The sequence below is a fragment of the Haemaphysalis longicornis genome, unplaced genomic scaffold, assembly GCF_048455015.1.
Source record: "Haemaphysalis longicornis isolate Haplotype H1 unplaced genomic scaffold, Haemaphysalis longicornis Haplotype H1 scaffold_12, whole genome shotgun sequence".
Classification (NCBI taxonomy): Eukaryota; Metazoa; Arthropoda; class Arachnida; order Ixodida; family Ixodidae; genus Haemaphysalis; species Haemaphysalis longicornis.
Window position 1 is genome coordinate 32137346 of NW_027526225.1, and position 17357 is coordinate 32154702.

The 17357-nt window shown below is 47.6% G+C and overlaps 1 protein-coding gene across 3 annotated transcripts in view; it reads right to left on the minus strand.

The window, feature by feature from the left end:
* LOC144162552 (receptor-type tyrosine-protein phosphatase T-like) overlaps nt 1–17357 on the minus strand; it is a 616771-nt gene that overhangs the window by 176382 nt on the left and 423032 nt on the right. Inside the window, exons 4-5 of one of the 3 annotated variants that reach the window (XM_077693137.1) lie at nt 2958–3100; nt 1144–1199 (exon numbers count right to left, since the gene is read on the minus strand). The exons of the other annotated variants lie outside the window; for them this stretch is intronic. Coding sequence (XP_077549263.1) covers nt 1144–1199; nt 2958–3100 — 199 coding nt within the window. The remainder of the gene's footprint in view (nt 1–1143; nt 1200–2957; nt 3101–17357) is intronic. 3 annotated transcript variants of the gene reach the window in all.

Sequence of the window (17357 nt, forward strand, 5' to 3'; positions counted from 1 at the left end):
TCTGGCGTGCACATAAAAATTTCACGTCCTTTGAGGCAGCTCGCAATCCAGGCGTACAGTCTTCCACCAAGACCAAGGACAGCTAAGGACTCTAGAATTGCACAATACAGCGGTGGCACAAACTAACAGGCAAATATACAACATATTACGGTACAAGATCTAAGTCACACTTCACAGAAGTTTTCAATACCTCTTCACCCGTTTCCAGACTTGGAAATGTGATGTGGCAGTTCGTTCCTTTCTGTTATTGTGCGAGGAATAAAAGAGTATTTGAAATTTTTTTTACGAGCAAAGATAACAGTGAATATTTAGGAATGATATCGTCCTGTTGGACGCGAAGATAACGCAGCAAGAATTTTTGATAGGTCTAGTGCACTTTTTTTGTTGAATAGATAGATAAGAAATTTTAGTCTTGCTGTTTTCCTGCGATTTTCGAGTTGGAATTTTGTTAGCATTCATTAGTTCAGTTGTGGAATCAGACTGGTGAAATCGGGTGAATATAAAACGCACGGCTACCCTTTGGATTTCCTCTAGATTGTTAACATCTTTTTTAGTATACGCACCCCACACCTCACATGGATATTCCAAAACAGACCTGAATATTGTATTGTATGTTAGCATTTTAGTACTGGGGGGAGAACTTTTGATTTTAGGCCATAGCATGCCCAATTTTCTACGGGCGGATGAACAAACCTTCGCAATGTGGGAAGACCAAGTTAGTTTAGTAGTGATTGTTACGCCAAGATATTTGTAGCTTTCTGTTAGTAAAATGGGGATGCCTTTTATACTGTACGGGTAAATAAATGGCTGTTTCCTGTTAGTGATGGGCATGAACATGGTTTTATCAAGGTTTACATTCATTCCCCAGCGGTCACAGCACGTAGTTGTGGCTTCGACAGATTGGTCCAGCATTATCTGGTGAATGCCTGCAACCCAAGACAAAGTATAGGACTGGGCGGAGAATGTGGAAACAACCTACGACGTATATGCTGTTGCCACAGCCCCCCCCCCCCCCCCCCCCCGCTGCATTTTTTGTCTACGTGACAATAAACAGGCGCTTACCACCACAATATAGTTGCTTGTAAAACAGAGACACACCGACACACAAAGGGAACCGTGATAGCCCGTGGGAGTGGTGCATACCTGTTATCCGCGGCGACGTGAATTGGAAATGTTCTATTGGGTAGGAGTAGAACCAGCTGAAAGAATACAAGGGTAGGAGAATTAAAGTTTGTCACCAAAATTATCAGCATCATCATCACCATCACAACATCAACCGTCGCGGTTGTTGTCGCCACCACTAGCAACATTGCCTATCGAGTTCAACCGCACAACGAGGGCCGATCCGCTAGACTTGCACCCACTCTCATCCGGTGTAGTCCGAATCCTCTTTTTTCCTATAAATATATTACTTGCAGCCTCCCCGCCCGCCTTAGCGCGTTGTAAATAATTTTGCCCAAACCCTTCTTCAATTTACTCTCGATTCATTAATTTCTTCACCAAGTTACAAAGAATTGCTGGTTTCCGCTCTGCTATAACTCTATTAGCCCCGTATCTACTGTCTTCACCCCAATTGTATTCTGCCGCTTGTAATCAAATTAAATCAAATATTCATTTTTCTTTGGCTATATGAACCTCTGCCACGCAACTCGCCCTCCTCCATGCCCACCCAAACAATGACGGTCTTCCATCCCCTCTTGCCACTTACGTGATGAATGCAATACATGTTTGCTGGATTCAATTGAATGTTGTCGCGTTTGGACTGATTATGAGCCCTTTGTTAAAGCAGCAAACCTCGCATCTCTTCGATACCGTGCTTCTCAGTTTGCCGTCGTAGGAACTAATCTAGCGTCTATTTATGTTAAAAAGATACTGGTACTTTCGATTCTGTACTTGTGTTTTGCCTAAGTTATGCCCTTCGTTTTCTTTGCGCTGATGAATGTGAACTTGAGCAAGCCATGGCAGCAGTTAATTTCCAGGGAAGCAGATACACAGTCATTATAGTCACCAGCCGTCAAGTATATGAAGCACGAGACGGACAGGAGGACCTACCAAAATTTTAATTCAAGGTAACCCAAGCAATGCTACTGTTCCTGAAGGGGCCATAAAAACAAGATACAACTTTGTTCAGTTTTCAAAAACTTTCTTTTGGTAACTCCCCGACCTCCACTGAGCGACAAAGATGTTTTAGAATTAAAAAAAAATGTTGAAAACCGCTAAAATTTGACGTTATAGTGATGTTATCAGGGCAGGAATGACGTAACGAGCACAAGAACTAAATTTATAGTTATATTCGTGTTTACTGCACGTTATCATTGAAGTGATACGATCAAACGAAACCAGAGGCCCCGGTACAATCGCACAGTCGTATTTTTTTGCGGTGGCTTAGGTAGGCAGCCGCGAATTGAACCAACAAGGGTAGGTGACGTCGCAGAGAAGCTGCCGGAAACTGGCCGGGGGGTCGCCACTGCAGCGTCTGCTTCCTTTACAATCTCCATTATTTATTTGAACTACAAATTAAAATTGCTTCCATCGTTATCCAGACAAGGCGGTGCTTTCTATGCACCAAACTGTGTTTTTTCTTCATGGTCTCCTTAAAGTGCCCGCTCTGGCTGACGTATCGCTGCTTCAGCAGCTCGCCTCTTCATAAAGCGCGTTAGATACGCCGGTGGATAAGCATTTGCGATTAACGCCATCGATGTGGCCTGAATTGCGGGAATGGTGATCGTAGCCACATAAAATAAACCTGCTGAAAGGTGTGCTATGGCTATCGTAGCCGCTATGAGCGCATGCATGGTCCGGTTACTTCGGTTTCTGAAGGAACAGACAAACGCTCCTATACGGTTAGGCGATAGACCCTGTGTTTCATTTCTGATAGCACATGCTCGTTTTAATTGGTTGGAAGAAAAGTGGCTGACAACACATCACAAAAGCTCTTGGTGAATGATATCACTTACTCATCTGACGTCACACCGTAGCGCATTGAACCCTTGAAATCGGAGCGCTTTTGCTTATACAGCATTAAAGAAACATTCCACGCCGATGAGTTCCATGAAGATATCCGTAAGTCGTGAAGAGCACTCTTGCAGATGGGTGATCCCTAATGCAAACAAGGAATAAAAAAGGAAATAATTGACAAGTGACTCAACAAATACAGTTTTCAGTAATGGAGAGGTATTCATACCTCTCTAGAGGACTTTAAATTGCACCGGGAGTATTTCTTACGCGTCACTTTGGTTGCATACCGGTGAGCAGTGACAGCACAGCGGCCCGTGCATCGCGCTTTTCTTCTGCGTTTTGGAGGTTTTTTGTTTATGCTTTTCTTAACGCCTATCTCTAAAGTTGCCTATATTTGCTGCCACTGTCTCCCAAATTTGTCCACTTTTGGCCGTGTAATTTTGTGCATTTGAAACAAACATTTATGCAATGTCGCCCACCATGCAACAAGTTATCAGTGAGCTTAGAAGCGAACTGCTTCAGGAAATAAAGAATGCCGCGGCTTGCGTGCGGAAATCTGAGAACTTTTATGTCGGAATGACGATCCCAAAAGCATTGAGAATTTAACCAAACTTTTTGGCGCGAAGTCCTTGAGCTTTTGAGGACTACAATGCTATTACGGCCTATAACGAAACCCTCACAGAACGAAACACTGCTTCGCGAGCGGATTGCGATGCCTTGATGAAACCACTGGCTGATACCGAGTCCCGCCTGCTTCACTCCGAGCAATGTTCCCGTAACAAAAACATTGAGATTAAAGGAATTGGTGAGAAGCCTAACGAAAAAGTCGTTGAGATCGTGCAAACACTTGGAACCCTTGATGAAGTTCCAGTGACTCCACACGAAATTGAGGTCTGTCACCGGGTTCCTTCTTAGGCGAAACCTAGCTGCATTGTTGTGCAGTTGGCTCGACACCAAAAGAAGGATGCACTCATTGATGAGGCTGGATAATTTCGGCTGAACAACAAAGTCTTTGTAAACATTCCTAACTCGCCTGTCTACGTGAATGATACCGTCTTCATGGCATGGCTATCTTGAAAATAAAACTGGTGGTAGGAAGTACGTCTGGTCACGAGGTGACAAAATATATGCTAATTAAACGGAAGACCCTGATACAGTGGACATACCCCGTGACCGCAACCTCGGAAAAATCGAGGGAAATTTGTGCTTTCGTGTTTTCAAGACTGGATACTTCCTTGTCTTCACCCGCATGCAGTTTCATTGTCAGACTGTTTACGGCTCATCCGTTAGGCGAAGGGTTTGACTTTCATTGACAGCATATTTTTCCGCCTCAATTTGTTCTCTTCTACGCATGCAATGCAACCATTCACATCGAAATACAAATTTATGGACGGCAAGCGATTGGCCTCGACACACAAGCTGTTTTAAAATTCTTCCTACCCGGATACCCTTGATAGGTATTTCTGTTGATAGACCCGCCACCCGGCAGTATTGCGCGGTGTTTCACTTTGCAGTTTTTACTCTGCCCCATGCCTTGCCACTTTTTTTACACATGCTTACGTTTGGGAAAAAAACCTGTTGATTTAACGGAGTTAGAGCTCCTTCTAAATGAACCATTTTCAACAATCGGGTACAAACAAGAATAACACAGTTTTATATCTTGTTAATCATACGAATATGCTTTTCAGTGTGAATATAATCACCAAAACGCGGTTTGAATGCAAACAAGGTGTAGGAGGCTATACCACAATACTAATCGCACTGCAGTGTAGCTCGGTTGTAATGAAATCGGCGGGAAACGCAAATAACTTCCCTATAACCGCTTCTTCGCTATATCAGGACTTCAAAAGAGTGCAAGCATCGAGTAGAACAAGCAGAAAATTTTATTTAAACTTCCTCAAAAAGTGGTCGAGGGTACTCTGCAGGCGTTTCGTGAGTGCACGTTTCGAAACTGCGGCCTCAATAATGGCCAAGTATGAGCCGTAGTCCGCTTATCAACTCCGGTACATACGCAACGTGTCAACGGCAGCAGCAGCAGCTGTTCTGGAGGTCATTTAGCGAAGTGCGTCACCGGCAGTTAGCCTCGGGTACCGATGCTCCGTCATCCGCGATTTTTTTCCTTTTCAGAAACACCGCCGGCGAATTCGTCGATCGGGAGTTCCTCATTTGCAAGTACGCCTCCATAGTGCAAATTTAAAGCGCAACAAATTCAGACAAAAGCGAATGACACAAGGACAAGCTACGGCCGTTCAGGTCTGCTCACACCAAACTCGTGAAACGAGCCATTGCCAGCAGCTGCCTCAACAGTGCGTTGAACAAAACATGCGAGCACCTTATGGACACCAGTTTCCATTTGCAAGTGCGTCGCCTAAGGTCAGCTGGTTACCACGCAAACGTGGTCGTAGCGGTGGCCGACGCAATTCGCTCAAAGCAAAAACGGGCTGGCATTGGGCAAGGCGACCAAGATAACCAGGCTACCCACCACCCTAACAAGGTGGTGGTTGTTCCCTACCTACACGGCATTTCACACAATCTTAAAAAGATTGGTGGAAGGGTTGACGTCAAAGTTTTGATATCTGCTCCGGAAAAGCTGTCGCGGCTTTGCACTGTTACGTGCCCGGTTCCGAAAGAAAAGAAATAGTGCAGGGTGAAGCCCTAAAATCAGTCCATTGATTGCACTGCGGGAGTGGTGTATAAGCTCCCATTGTCTTGCCATAGGGCCTACGTTGGACAAACAAGACGGTACCTTAATCAACGCCTCCGTGAGCATGCCAATTGAGCGGAAAAAGGCGCGGACGCGAACCTCGCCAGTCATTGCCAGAACTGCAAGTGTTCTCCTCGATTTGATGAATGTACAGTTGTCTTTCGCGATCCCGATCAGCGCACACGGGAGATTGTGGAGGCGACTGAGATACATCGTGTTGGCGAAGATTGTGTGAGCACGACCTCCGTATCTTTATCAGCAAAAGAGCTGGCCTTCCTGGGTACGCACATGGCATAAGGAGCGTGTGAGCGCCTGTACAGTGCGCACATACTCTAGTTTAGGAGGATGCGCACATGCGCTGTTTTTTTTTTGTATTTTTTTTCACTTTTTCGGATATATACGTTGTTTCGTAAATAAAATTTCCAGTTGAAAGTAGCGCTTGTCCTTGTGTCATTCGTCTTTTTCGTCACGTTTCGTCAGTCGTCACGTTGTTAAGCACGTCTCGTTCGTGAGGGCGAAATCCACTCAGTTCAAGCCACTTGGTACAATATTTGCAGCGATAGCAGACACCCAAAGCCGCCCTAGGCTAATGGAAGCCGCTGCAGCACCGGCTACGTCACCGATATCAACTGCTGCTGCTTTGTATCCAGCAGCACTACTACACCGCGAGGAGCCTGCTTTGCGGAAGTAGTGAAGTATCGTCTGCGACTTCCCGTCCCTATGAGCTCGGTTTGCAAAACGTGTTGCTTTCACCAGCAGTACCTTCAAGTCTGCTGAGTTGTCAGCGATCTGTATGTCGATGAGGACACGCTCGATAACAATACGGTGATAGTGAACATTAAAGTTTGCTATCACTCCCTGGTCCATCGACTATAGCTTAGAGGTTGTGTTTAAAGGAAGGAAAATGAGCTCGACAGCGCTTAGAGGTTCGTTTACATGGTGTACACTGCAATTGTCGAGCAACCGCAGAACTTTGCGCTTCTCCACGCTCATTTGCTTGTCAAGGTAACCAGCCACTCAGAGAATATGACCCTCGTCATCTATACTTTCCAGTTGTGTGTGTCCGCTACTGGCACTGACAGCACCTTCACCGAGCTGCGAGGTTTTAGACTTGCAAATGACTAAGAGGCTTGTCTCAGCATTCCGTGTGGGCGCGCACCAACACCGTGACGAAATTCTTGCTGTTTTTTTCTCACACTCTTGGTCGTCTTCGCCGCGAGAGTTTTCGCTGGCAGTAACCAAAAGAAAAATTGGCTTCAATCCATGCTGTGCAGGTGGTTGAAAAGCAAAGCTTTAAACGACACCCACAATAATTGTCCATACGACGTCACTTGAACTCACACACGTGGCTCTATCTACAACGAGTGAAACCAGAGACTCTGCCTGTCGTTACCTGGAATTCGCGGGGGCGGCGTACCGAACGCTGCAGCGTTGGTCACAGCTGGGCTAGAAAGCCCTACGCCGCCGCTGTAGCCCGGCCGTGCGTCGGCAGAAAACGGAGAGGAGCCCCTTTCGAAGGCTGAGATAGCGAAACTTAGCCATTCTGATGTGCTAACTTGGGGCTACACCACCGCGTGACACAAGCGCAGACACCTAAACAATTCGGCATGTGAGCTTAGTTTAAACTAGTTACTTTCGGAAGTTTGAGAATTGCGAAAAAGCTAAGGGAATATTCACAATACAATCCCTGTTTATGAGATCCGTTTGCTCCTTTCGCATTTTATTACTCTTAAAACACAACCGGATTGGTATTCACCAGTTTAGAAAACGGAGTCCCATTCTTTGAAAGCAGTGCGCAAAAGGTAGAGTTTCTCTATCGGCTAGATATCAGCGCGTGGTCTCTACATTTTGTTTCCACGCTCTGCAAACCAATCATTAACGAATTTTTGCCATACGACCACTTAATTCCTTCGGGCCTCAGTTTCCCAGGAGGTGCCGTCGAGCCATTTAATATTCAAGCCATGCGAAGGAAGCGGGCAGTGACGTGAAGCAAGCTAGAACAGGCCAAAGAAAACCGTCTTTAAAGCAGACCGCAAAGCCGCCCCTCCGACGCGCCCGCCTGTGCGAGCAGGCAGGTGCGCGCGGTGAACGCTGGGTGATAGCGCCCTATCGCCGCGCCATCGACACTGTGCTCCGAAAGTGAAAACCGCCTCCCCCTCACCATCCGTGTTTGGTCCGCTGTAGATTATATTTTTCCGGGTCTTTAAACACCTTCATTTTGAGAAAAAGGGCCTCATTTCGTCGATGACGGCTCGTCAGCAGTCGCGATGAAACGAGAAGCCAGCCGGAACAAGAAAATTGGAATGATATCGGAGAGTGGAGATAGGAGCCAAGGAATTAGGGTTACTAAAAACACACCAACGTACGCTGCTAATTACCGGCACAGTTCCAGACATGTTTTGTCACTTTTTTAATATCCATCACCTGCCTTAAGAATCGCGTCGAAGAATTCAAGCAACACCCTCAGTATGAAGTGTGATGTTTAGGTAGTTCACGGGCGCGGATATTCCATGTGGGAGTAGGGTGCTGGTGGGTAAGAGTGTGACGATTTATGGTAGGCACGTGAATGTAGGGAGGCGGTGAAAGGAGTGAAAAACAGTGTGCCGTGAACCCAAGCTCTATGATTATCGAATACTTTTCGAAAACTTATTTCCGCTTTCTTAGCCGACAATGAGAACAGCTGTTGTTTTCCTGATCCGTAGCACATGAATAATAATTTTTATCCCATTGAGCTCCTCCTCGAACTTTGTGCCTTTTTTTCTACACAGGCCTTCCAAATAGTGTTGCCACCATTCCACGCAAACAACCGGTTCATGTGTGTGTGTGTGTGTCGGGGGGGGGGGTTGTATTAGAAGGTTGAATTTGTGTTGAAAAAAGGGACTACGTTTTCATGATATGACATGCAATTTATGGCCATGTTTTCCTACAGAGAAATCAACGTAACATTTCTACTGAAAGTGACTGAGCTTTTGCTTATTGCTTTGAGTGCTCCAGTGAATTGTAACTGCCCATACTTCGTCCAGTAAAAGCTCTGCTTTGCATCTGAATCCAACCAACAAACGTCAAAAAAGCACGCAATGAAGGAGACATAATGTATTTCATATTTCTATGACATGTATTCATATTCATATTCCATTCTACGCAGTACTCGCAATATACTATGCTACCTGGCAATCGCGGCGGCATTTCAGTGTGCTGTTACTCCCCTGTGTCCCCCTCTAACACAGCAAGCACGCTAGCCCGCGTATTTTCTATGCTCGAGTGTATTTGCGTAGCTTGTCGACGCATATTTATCGTTTAGTTACTGAATTGGTTCTTCTAAAACCCAAAAAATAAACGCGACACAACGTCCGAAAAACCGGCCAATGACGGCCGGTTTTGAAACCGGCCCCCTGTCGGAAAAAACCGGCCGGACAGTCAAAACTTGGGAAGTTGGCAACCCTGCATCCAACAAAATGCCTAGCATCGTTTTTCTCCAAGTGGCGACTTTTCTGGCTACCTTTCAAACGTCGAGTTCAAGGTGACGACTTTCTTGGCTACTCTTGGCAGTTTCCCGGCGACTTTTTGTTCAGAGTACCTGGCCACCCTGATTCGGAGCTTCTTGTCCCGCACGCCACGAAGAAATCGTTGGTTGGTAGAGGTAGAAAGCTCTGCTGTAAAACCGCATGGGTAAACCACCCTTGTATACGTCCCTGACAGCGTAAGTCTCAAAGATGCGGCCGCTAGCTTCTCCATCTAACGCTTGAGGCCGTCCGCGCCGACGGACGCAGCTTCACCCAATATGCTTATGCATGGGATGCGTGCCGTTCTTTGTACCGCTGTAGCCATCCATTGCCCTCTTTGAAGTTCTCCTGACTAAGAGCGATCCCCGAACTACTGGCCTTTTCTAGCAGGACCGGCCCATTAGCGGGAATTCTTCGCGCGGGCATCTAGAAACCGTTTGTAGAGCGCGACTTCCACGTCGGCATAAGTCGCAGCGGGAGTTTGTTTCCGTTCACCGCTACCAACATCCCTATACAAAACAGCGTCAATATTTGATGATGCTCGCCTACGCCGACTGCGCAATGTCATACTTGCGCACAATGTCTGTATTTTTTTTTGTTTTGCCCAACCTTACTCAAAATGGCGCGCTTCTATTTTACCAGAGCACCATTGCTTTTGCGGTAGACATTCCGGGCCTCAGAGGACTCGACATTTACGCCTCGATACAGAGCGCACAGGGATGAAAAAGTCCAAGCATGCCAGAAAAGTACTATAGAAAATCAATCAAGAGTCCACCAGTCCCAGTGACGAAGATACCGAAGTCTGACTAATGGAAAGCGCCAGAACCACTGACGCACTGAGCGATCGTCGTCAGTGTCGTCAGCGCGGGAAGGCAGCGTAAGCGGTTGGGCACAACATTACTAGAACAGTTATTCAGTAACGTTGGTTGGGAAGGCCGCTTGGTCAGCCATCGCTTGGTTTGGCTGGTGGCACCGCGCCGTTAAAAGAAAGGAGCACTTTAGGAGTGCACCCATGCACCTCCATGTTTTGCTTTTTGCGCACGAAGAGGCGCTAGAAGTCTTTACAGGGGGCGGCAAAATATCTGTCAACAGGTGTTATTTTTTCATACCACGGTTTTTTTTCTCCGTGTTTCAAACAAACAAGGGGCACTATACATAGCAAGGATAAACGTGAAAGAACAAGGCTTTGCGAGCCAAAACTGCGGGCCAGCCGCACAGGCAGCGGTCATCGACCGGCCTACCATAAAAAAAATTCCGGGCCATCTCCACTAACGTAAAACGTCGGAAGGGGTGAAGATTGCAGTGTATAAGTGTATTCAAAAATTGTAAGTCTCTCTTGCTACACGGCGCGCGCTGATTGGGCGCCGCTGAAGCACCGGTGGGAGAAGCAATCGCGCGCTTGCCGAGGCGGTGGCGCCCTCTCTTGCGTTGAACCGGATTTAAGCAAATAAATGAGAAACAGACTGGCCGTAAGTTGTCTTTCTGTCACACATCGCAGCATGTTAAGAAATATGCGTCATAGGAGAAATCCTGATGTTTGAAACCAATTTTGGCAAGTAATTTAAACAAATTTTTCTTATGAATGCAGTTAAATCCTGATTATGCCCGTATTTTAAATTAGTGGAAGTCACGTAAGAATATTCTTAAGCAGTTTTATCAATTATCTTGTTTTGTGACCATCGTTTGGCAACTTAATTTACCGTGACGATGACATGAGATGACGACAGGCGACGCCGAAAGCCCGAAGCCTAAAGATGCCTCAACCCTAAAGCGGAGGCGCTCCCTTGGTTTGAGAGGGTGACCAAGAGCTGTGGCTGTGTAACGCGTGGAAGTGAGCTTTCACAAAAGGGGCGGAGGTGGACATAAGGGCAAACGATGCTGGAGGAGGCGCCCGGTAGTAAAGAGTTGGCGGTTTCTTTACCTTCGATGAACCCGAAAGCTGGAAGAAGTATTTAAATATATCATTCTAGTTTCTTATGTAAAAAATACTTGATTTTATGCACTGATTTGAATTTATTTTTTTCGTTAAAAGTGGACCAAAAAAGGCATAGAAAATGCCAAAATTGGGACGGGAAGGCAAAATCACTTCGTTATAGCAGCTTTTTCGCTAGAAGTGGGTTAGTTATAAGTTGGTTGCACTGTATATGAATCGTACTGGAAAGCGGGGTGGGGGTATGCATGCTTATCTTGAATAGAAGGCGATGCGATTTGCTTCCTGATTTTTTCGCGCTTACGCCCGACTATGAGGTCGTTACCATTAAATCGGAATCGCACATTATTTCGATCTGTAATCGTCCACCGGTGTTGACACCTCCATTTTTTGTGTTTTAAAATCGTTTTCTGGAGTTTATTTCTTTTCATAAATACAACTTTTCATAGATGGAAAACCTACGCCTCATTAATGTAAATGCACAAAGGAGTATAAATAAAACTGACCTCCTTGAAATCACTCTACTCCAACATGATCCGCACATCAGAGTAATTACTGAAGCATGGTTATGCAGCGAAATAAGTGGTTATACTATATTCTCAACGAACTACAAAGTTTTTCGAAAAGGCAGTGCCTCTAGAGATGGTGGCGTGGCGGTTCTAATCAAAGAACAGCTTGAAGCCATATTGTCGGACGATACTGCCGACTTGGAGTGCTTGTGCATTAAGTTATCTCGTTGTGGTCAATGTTTTATTTTTACAGTTCACCGCCCTCCTGACACACACCCTGAATACTTAAGCAAACTTGAGCTACATGTGTGTCAATATCACAAACATAAATTATTCTTATGTGTGCCTTCAATCTACAAACTGTTAACTGGGAATTATTGCATGCTTGACCCCAGAATGACGAGCATGCTAACATTATATTCAATTAATAAAAGAATATAATCCAATTAATAAAAGAATATATTAATGTAACGTCACTAACGGTAAAAAATAGTCTAACCATTCCCCTATGCCTTCTTTGGCGTTGTAGACTGCCGGCCTTTCTTTCTGTATTTCCTAACGAGCCCCCCATTTCCAAACCCTATTATCATGCGAAAGCTTAGCGAGGGCCTCGGTTCTGGCAGCCTTGATGCCAAGGTAGCATAAGAGGGTTTCATGCCAGTTACCTGCTTATGACAGGCTCTAGACGTTCGCGTCATGCCCCGGGGGTTGAAAAAGAAGGCCCCCTTCTCCCCGTGTAGTCTGAGTGGCGCTGGCTACCACTCTCAAGCGTCAGATACAGTTGTAGTAAATATCAATACCCCAGAAAGTGAAGAGGAACACAGTCCCCCAGATAGCCGAATTGGTAAGGCATTCGAGATCTAATCGAAAGGCGTGGGTTCGGTCCCCACTCTGGGCACGTGTTTTTCTTTCTTTCTCACGTAATTAATAAAAGAATAATAATAATGGAACGTCACTAACGGTAAAAAATAGTCTAACCACTCCCCTATGCCTTCTTTGGCGTTGTAGACTGCCGGAATTTGTTTCTGTATTTCCTAACGAGCCCCTCATTTCCAAACCCTATTATCGTGCGAAAGCTTAGCGAGGGCCTCAGAAAGTGAAGAGGAACACAGTCGCCCAGATAGCCGAATTGGTAAGGCATATATATATATATATATATATATATATATATATATATATATATCTATATTGAGAGGCTCTGGGAGTCGCCAGGCGGGAGTCTTTATTCGTGCGGTCACAGCGCCAGGAAGGCTCAGCAAGAAAGGCGATGTCGATGACACTGCCGCCACCGAACCGAGATGAAGATGATGCGATGATAATAGGATGCACACCCAGGAAAGGGCGATTGTCCACTTGCTAAAATATAACCTGTACAGCTTCTCACACTTATCCTCCCCCTTCAGGAAAAGCGGTCACCTGGCCGCTGGCTAGGGCGGGTCGGAACGATGAACGTATGGTTTCAGCCGAGAAACGTGAACAATTTCAGTCCCGCGGCAGCGACGATCGGTCACAGCGTTTTTCGGAGCCACGCGATAATTCACCGGGGACGTTTGCTGAAGCACGGTATAAGGACCGATGAATCGCGAAAGCAGCTTTTCTGACACCCCAGGTTGGCGTACGGGTGTCCAGAGCAAAACTTGGTCCCCTGGCTGAAAGGAGACACTGCGGCGAGTCTCATCGTAGTGAGACTTGCGGAGATGCTGACTGGCTTCAGTATTCTCCCGGGCCAATTGGCGGCAGTAAGCGACGCGGGCAACGAATTGTGCGGGGACATTCTCCGCGCAGTCAACAGGTGCAAAAAAGAAAGTTGAATCGAGAACAGAAGGTGGTGGGCGCCCATAAACGAGATAATACGGCGAAAAACCAGTGGTGCGTTGAACTGCAGAATTATACGCGTATGTCACAAAAGGCAGAATAGTGTCCCAATTGGTGTGATCTGGTCGGATGTAGGCAGAAAGCATATCAGAAAGTGTCCGATGAAAGCGCTCAGTCAACCCGTTTGTTTGAGGGTGATAACTCGAGGTCGTTTTATGGACGGTATTGGCGGCACGAAGAACTTCCGCGAGTACTGCTGACAGAAACGTCTTCCCACGGTCGCTTAGAAGAGTGCGTGGTGGACCGTGGCGCAAAAATAGGGAGTGTAAGAAAAACTCGGCGACCTCTACGGCGCAACCGATTCGGAGAGGGGCGGTTTCAGCATAGCGGGTAAGGTGGTCAACCGCAGTTACTACCCACCGATAACCAGCTGGGGTAACGGGCAACGGGCCGTATAAGTCGATGCCCACAACATCGAATGGTGCTGACGGACAAGGTAGTGGTTGCAGCGGTCCGGCAGGTGCTGTGGTTGGCCGTTTACGGTGCTGGCAGGGCGCGCAGGAAGCGACATATTTGGAAACACTGGTAGAAAGCCCAGGCCAGAAGAAACGACTTTTGATTCGGTGGTAGGTCTTGTGAAAGCCTAAATGTCCGGCCGTAGCGTCGTCGTGAAAAACGCGCAGTATCTGCTGTTGAAGAGCACGCGGAACGACGGGAACCCACTTGTCACCGGTAGGGTCGTAATTATAACGATGCAGGATACCATTAAAGAGACGGAACTTCTGCAGCTGACGACGTAAGCGGCTGTTCGACGGCTCTGCCAAACCGTTCAGTTCATCCATGAGTTTCCGACAATAATGGTCTGCCCGCTGGAGTGCAACGAAGTCTTCGGGACAGTCGTGCTTCACGACGTCTAAAGGCGCTATTGGCAGGGTGACTTGAGCCGCAGGAGCTGATGATTCACTTTGTGTCGAGATAGGGCAACGCGAAAGGGCGTCCGCATCCATATGCTTTTTGCCAGATTTGTAGGTTACAGTGAAATCATACTCTTGCAGCCGCAAGACCCAGCGGCCAAGCCGTCCGTTCAGGTTCTTGAGCGACGAGAGCCAACATAAAGCATGGTGGTCAGTGACCACCGTAAAATGACGTCCGTACAGGTATGGGCGAAATTTTTGTACTGCCCAGACAACTGCGAGACACTCTTGTTCCGTGATTGTATAATTTCGTTCGGCAGGTGTCAGGGCACGACTGGCGTAGGCCACAACGTTTTCTACTGAAGATGCGGTGCGCTGCAACAGCACGGCACCGAGGCCATGCCCACTGGCGTCTGTGTGTAGGATAGTCGCCGCCGTTTGGTCATAATGGTGGAGCACCGGTGCAGAAGTGAGAGCGTGCTTTAGATTTTTGAACGCTGCTTCGCAGTCATCAGACCATGTGTAAGAGGTGCCAGATGCGAGAAGTTTGTGGAGGGGCGAAGCAAGCGAAGCGAAGTTTCGTATGAAACGCCGGAAATAAGAAGCTAAGCCAAGGAAACTGCGGAGGTCTTTGAGGCGGGTCGGCCGGGGAAAGTGTTGTACGGCGTTAATTTTGTCAGGGTCCGGGCGAATTCCGTCTTTGCTCACTACGTGTCCGAGCACCTTGATGGATTTGCTCGCGAATCGGCATTTCTTTGTGTTTAGTTGGAGCCCGGCGTTGGCAAGGCATGTAAGGACTTCATCGAGGCGGTGTAGGTGGTCAGCAAAAGTAGAGGAAAAAACAACAATGTCGTCTAGATAGCATAGGCAGGTTCTCCATTTAAGGCCGCGAAGGACGGTGTCAATCATTCGCTCAAATGTGGCCGGAGCGTTGCACAGCCCGAATGGCATCACGTTGAATTCGTAAAGACCATCGGGCGTTGCGAAAGCTGTTTTCTCCTTATCGGCTTCGTGCATGGGAACCTGCCAGTATCCAGAGCGAAGATCGAGGCTCGTGAAGTACTCGGCACCTTGCAAAGTGTCCAGGGCATCATCGATGCGGGGCATCGGGTACACGTCTTTACGAGTTATTTTGTTCAGCGCCCGATAGTCGACGTAAAAGCGTACGGAACCGTCCTTTTTTTGCACTAACACAACAGGCGAAGACCACGGACTCGATGAAGGACGAATGATATACCGCTTGAGCATGTCGTCGACGTTATCTTGTATAACCCTCCGCTCGGATGGAGAAACGCGGTATGGGCGGCGGCGAACAATAGACGATGCATCTGTATCGATGCGATGTTCCGCAGCAGATGTCTTTCCCAGAACAGACGAAAAAATGTCGAAGGAACGCTGGTGTTTCGATAGCAAGACTTGTAATGCTTGCTTCTGGTCTGGTGTAAGATCAGAACTTATTGCTGTGTCGAAAGCAGAGGCTGGGGTTGGCGACTTGGAGGCGTGTTGATCGGTCGAAAGTGTAGACAGTGGGAGCACAGACACTGCCTCATCGTCACAAATTGAAGCGACCGTGGCACCTTGCGGTAGCAAAATTGTTTCGGTAGACGTATTTACTGCAGCAAGGAGAGCTGAACCAGACGAAAAACGGACGAGGCAGGAAGGTATGACTACGCCTTTCAAAATAAAATTCCCAGCTGGTTCAATCAACACATCACCATCAGTGACTGTGGTCGAGGAGACGGACAAAACTGTTTCTTCTCCTGGGCACAAAATAGAATCGGTCCTCGCTACTAAGTGGCGTTGCTGCGGTCTTTCGGAAACACTGGCAATGGAAGTATCGGCGATATGAAGGGTGGGTTGGCGACAGGTGATGACCGCTGAGGCCGACGACAGAAAATCCCAACCCAAAATGAGTTGATGTGCACATGAGGACAACACTGCGAACTGTATGTGATGACGTATGGAATCGATGAACACACGAGCTGTGCAGAATCCGGAGGGTCGAATCATAACACCGTTGGCTCCACGAAGAGTCGGACCGTCATAGGGCGTCGTAACCTTGCGTAACCTAGAGCACAAATCTGCATGAATGACGGAAACACTGGCCCCTGTATCAACTAAAGCTTCGGCCCAAACTCCTTCTATGAAAACAGTCAATGTATTTGATGGGGACTTAGGGGGACTTGAAGATTTTTCCCGTGACGCAGTTTCCCCCCAGAAAACTGCTGCTTTCAGTTTTCCGAGAGACGGTCGGCGACGTGAGAGGCAGGGCGGAGAGGAGACGATGACCGGCGGTAAGGCGAAGGTGACCGACGTCGGGGAGAATGTTGCGTGCGGAGCGGGTCATAGGAGTCAGGAGGGGGCGAATAGCGACGGGTAGCTGGTGGAAACAAAGGTTGTCCATAACGGCGTGGGCTGTTATCCCGGTGTGCGTTCATAGCGTAACTGTATCGCTCGTCCTGCTGGCGCCGTAGACAAAAACGTGAAATATGGCCCCGGATGCCACAGTAGTAACAAACTGGCCGTGAAGGGCGCCAGACGGAATAAGACTGCGGAGTAGAAGAGACCGTAGAAATGGGAGCCACGTGCGCGCAGGATTGCCCCACGTGCGTTAGCGGCGTCGACGTTTGCATGGCCGGTGGCAGTGTGGAAGCAGAAGCCGCAGGACATGTGCAGGAGTGCTCAGCCTTGTACGGAGGATCGGACTTAACAGCGGCCAGCTCATCCCTGATGAGATCACGCAGGCCGGGAACCAAGCTTTCTTGTGGAGCTGCGAGCACCGTAGTACTCGGAGGCTGGTGGCGGTTGTCTGGGATTTTGTGCGAGACGTGTCCTTCAAGCTCCTCGCGAATTATCAGCCGAATTATGGCGCGCAAGTCGAAGTCCTTTGAGAAGCCTTCGCCCCACATGGCTGGCTGCACCCTCATAGATTGCAGGTCTTCAAGTCGTTTGCATGCGGCTATGACGTCCTGCACGCGTGAATGGTTCTGCAGGGCAAGTGCCTGAAAAGCAAACGGGGCAATT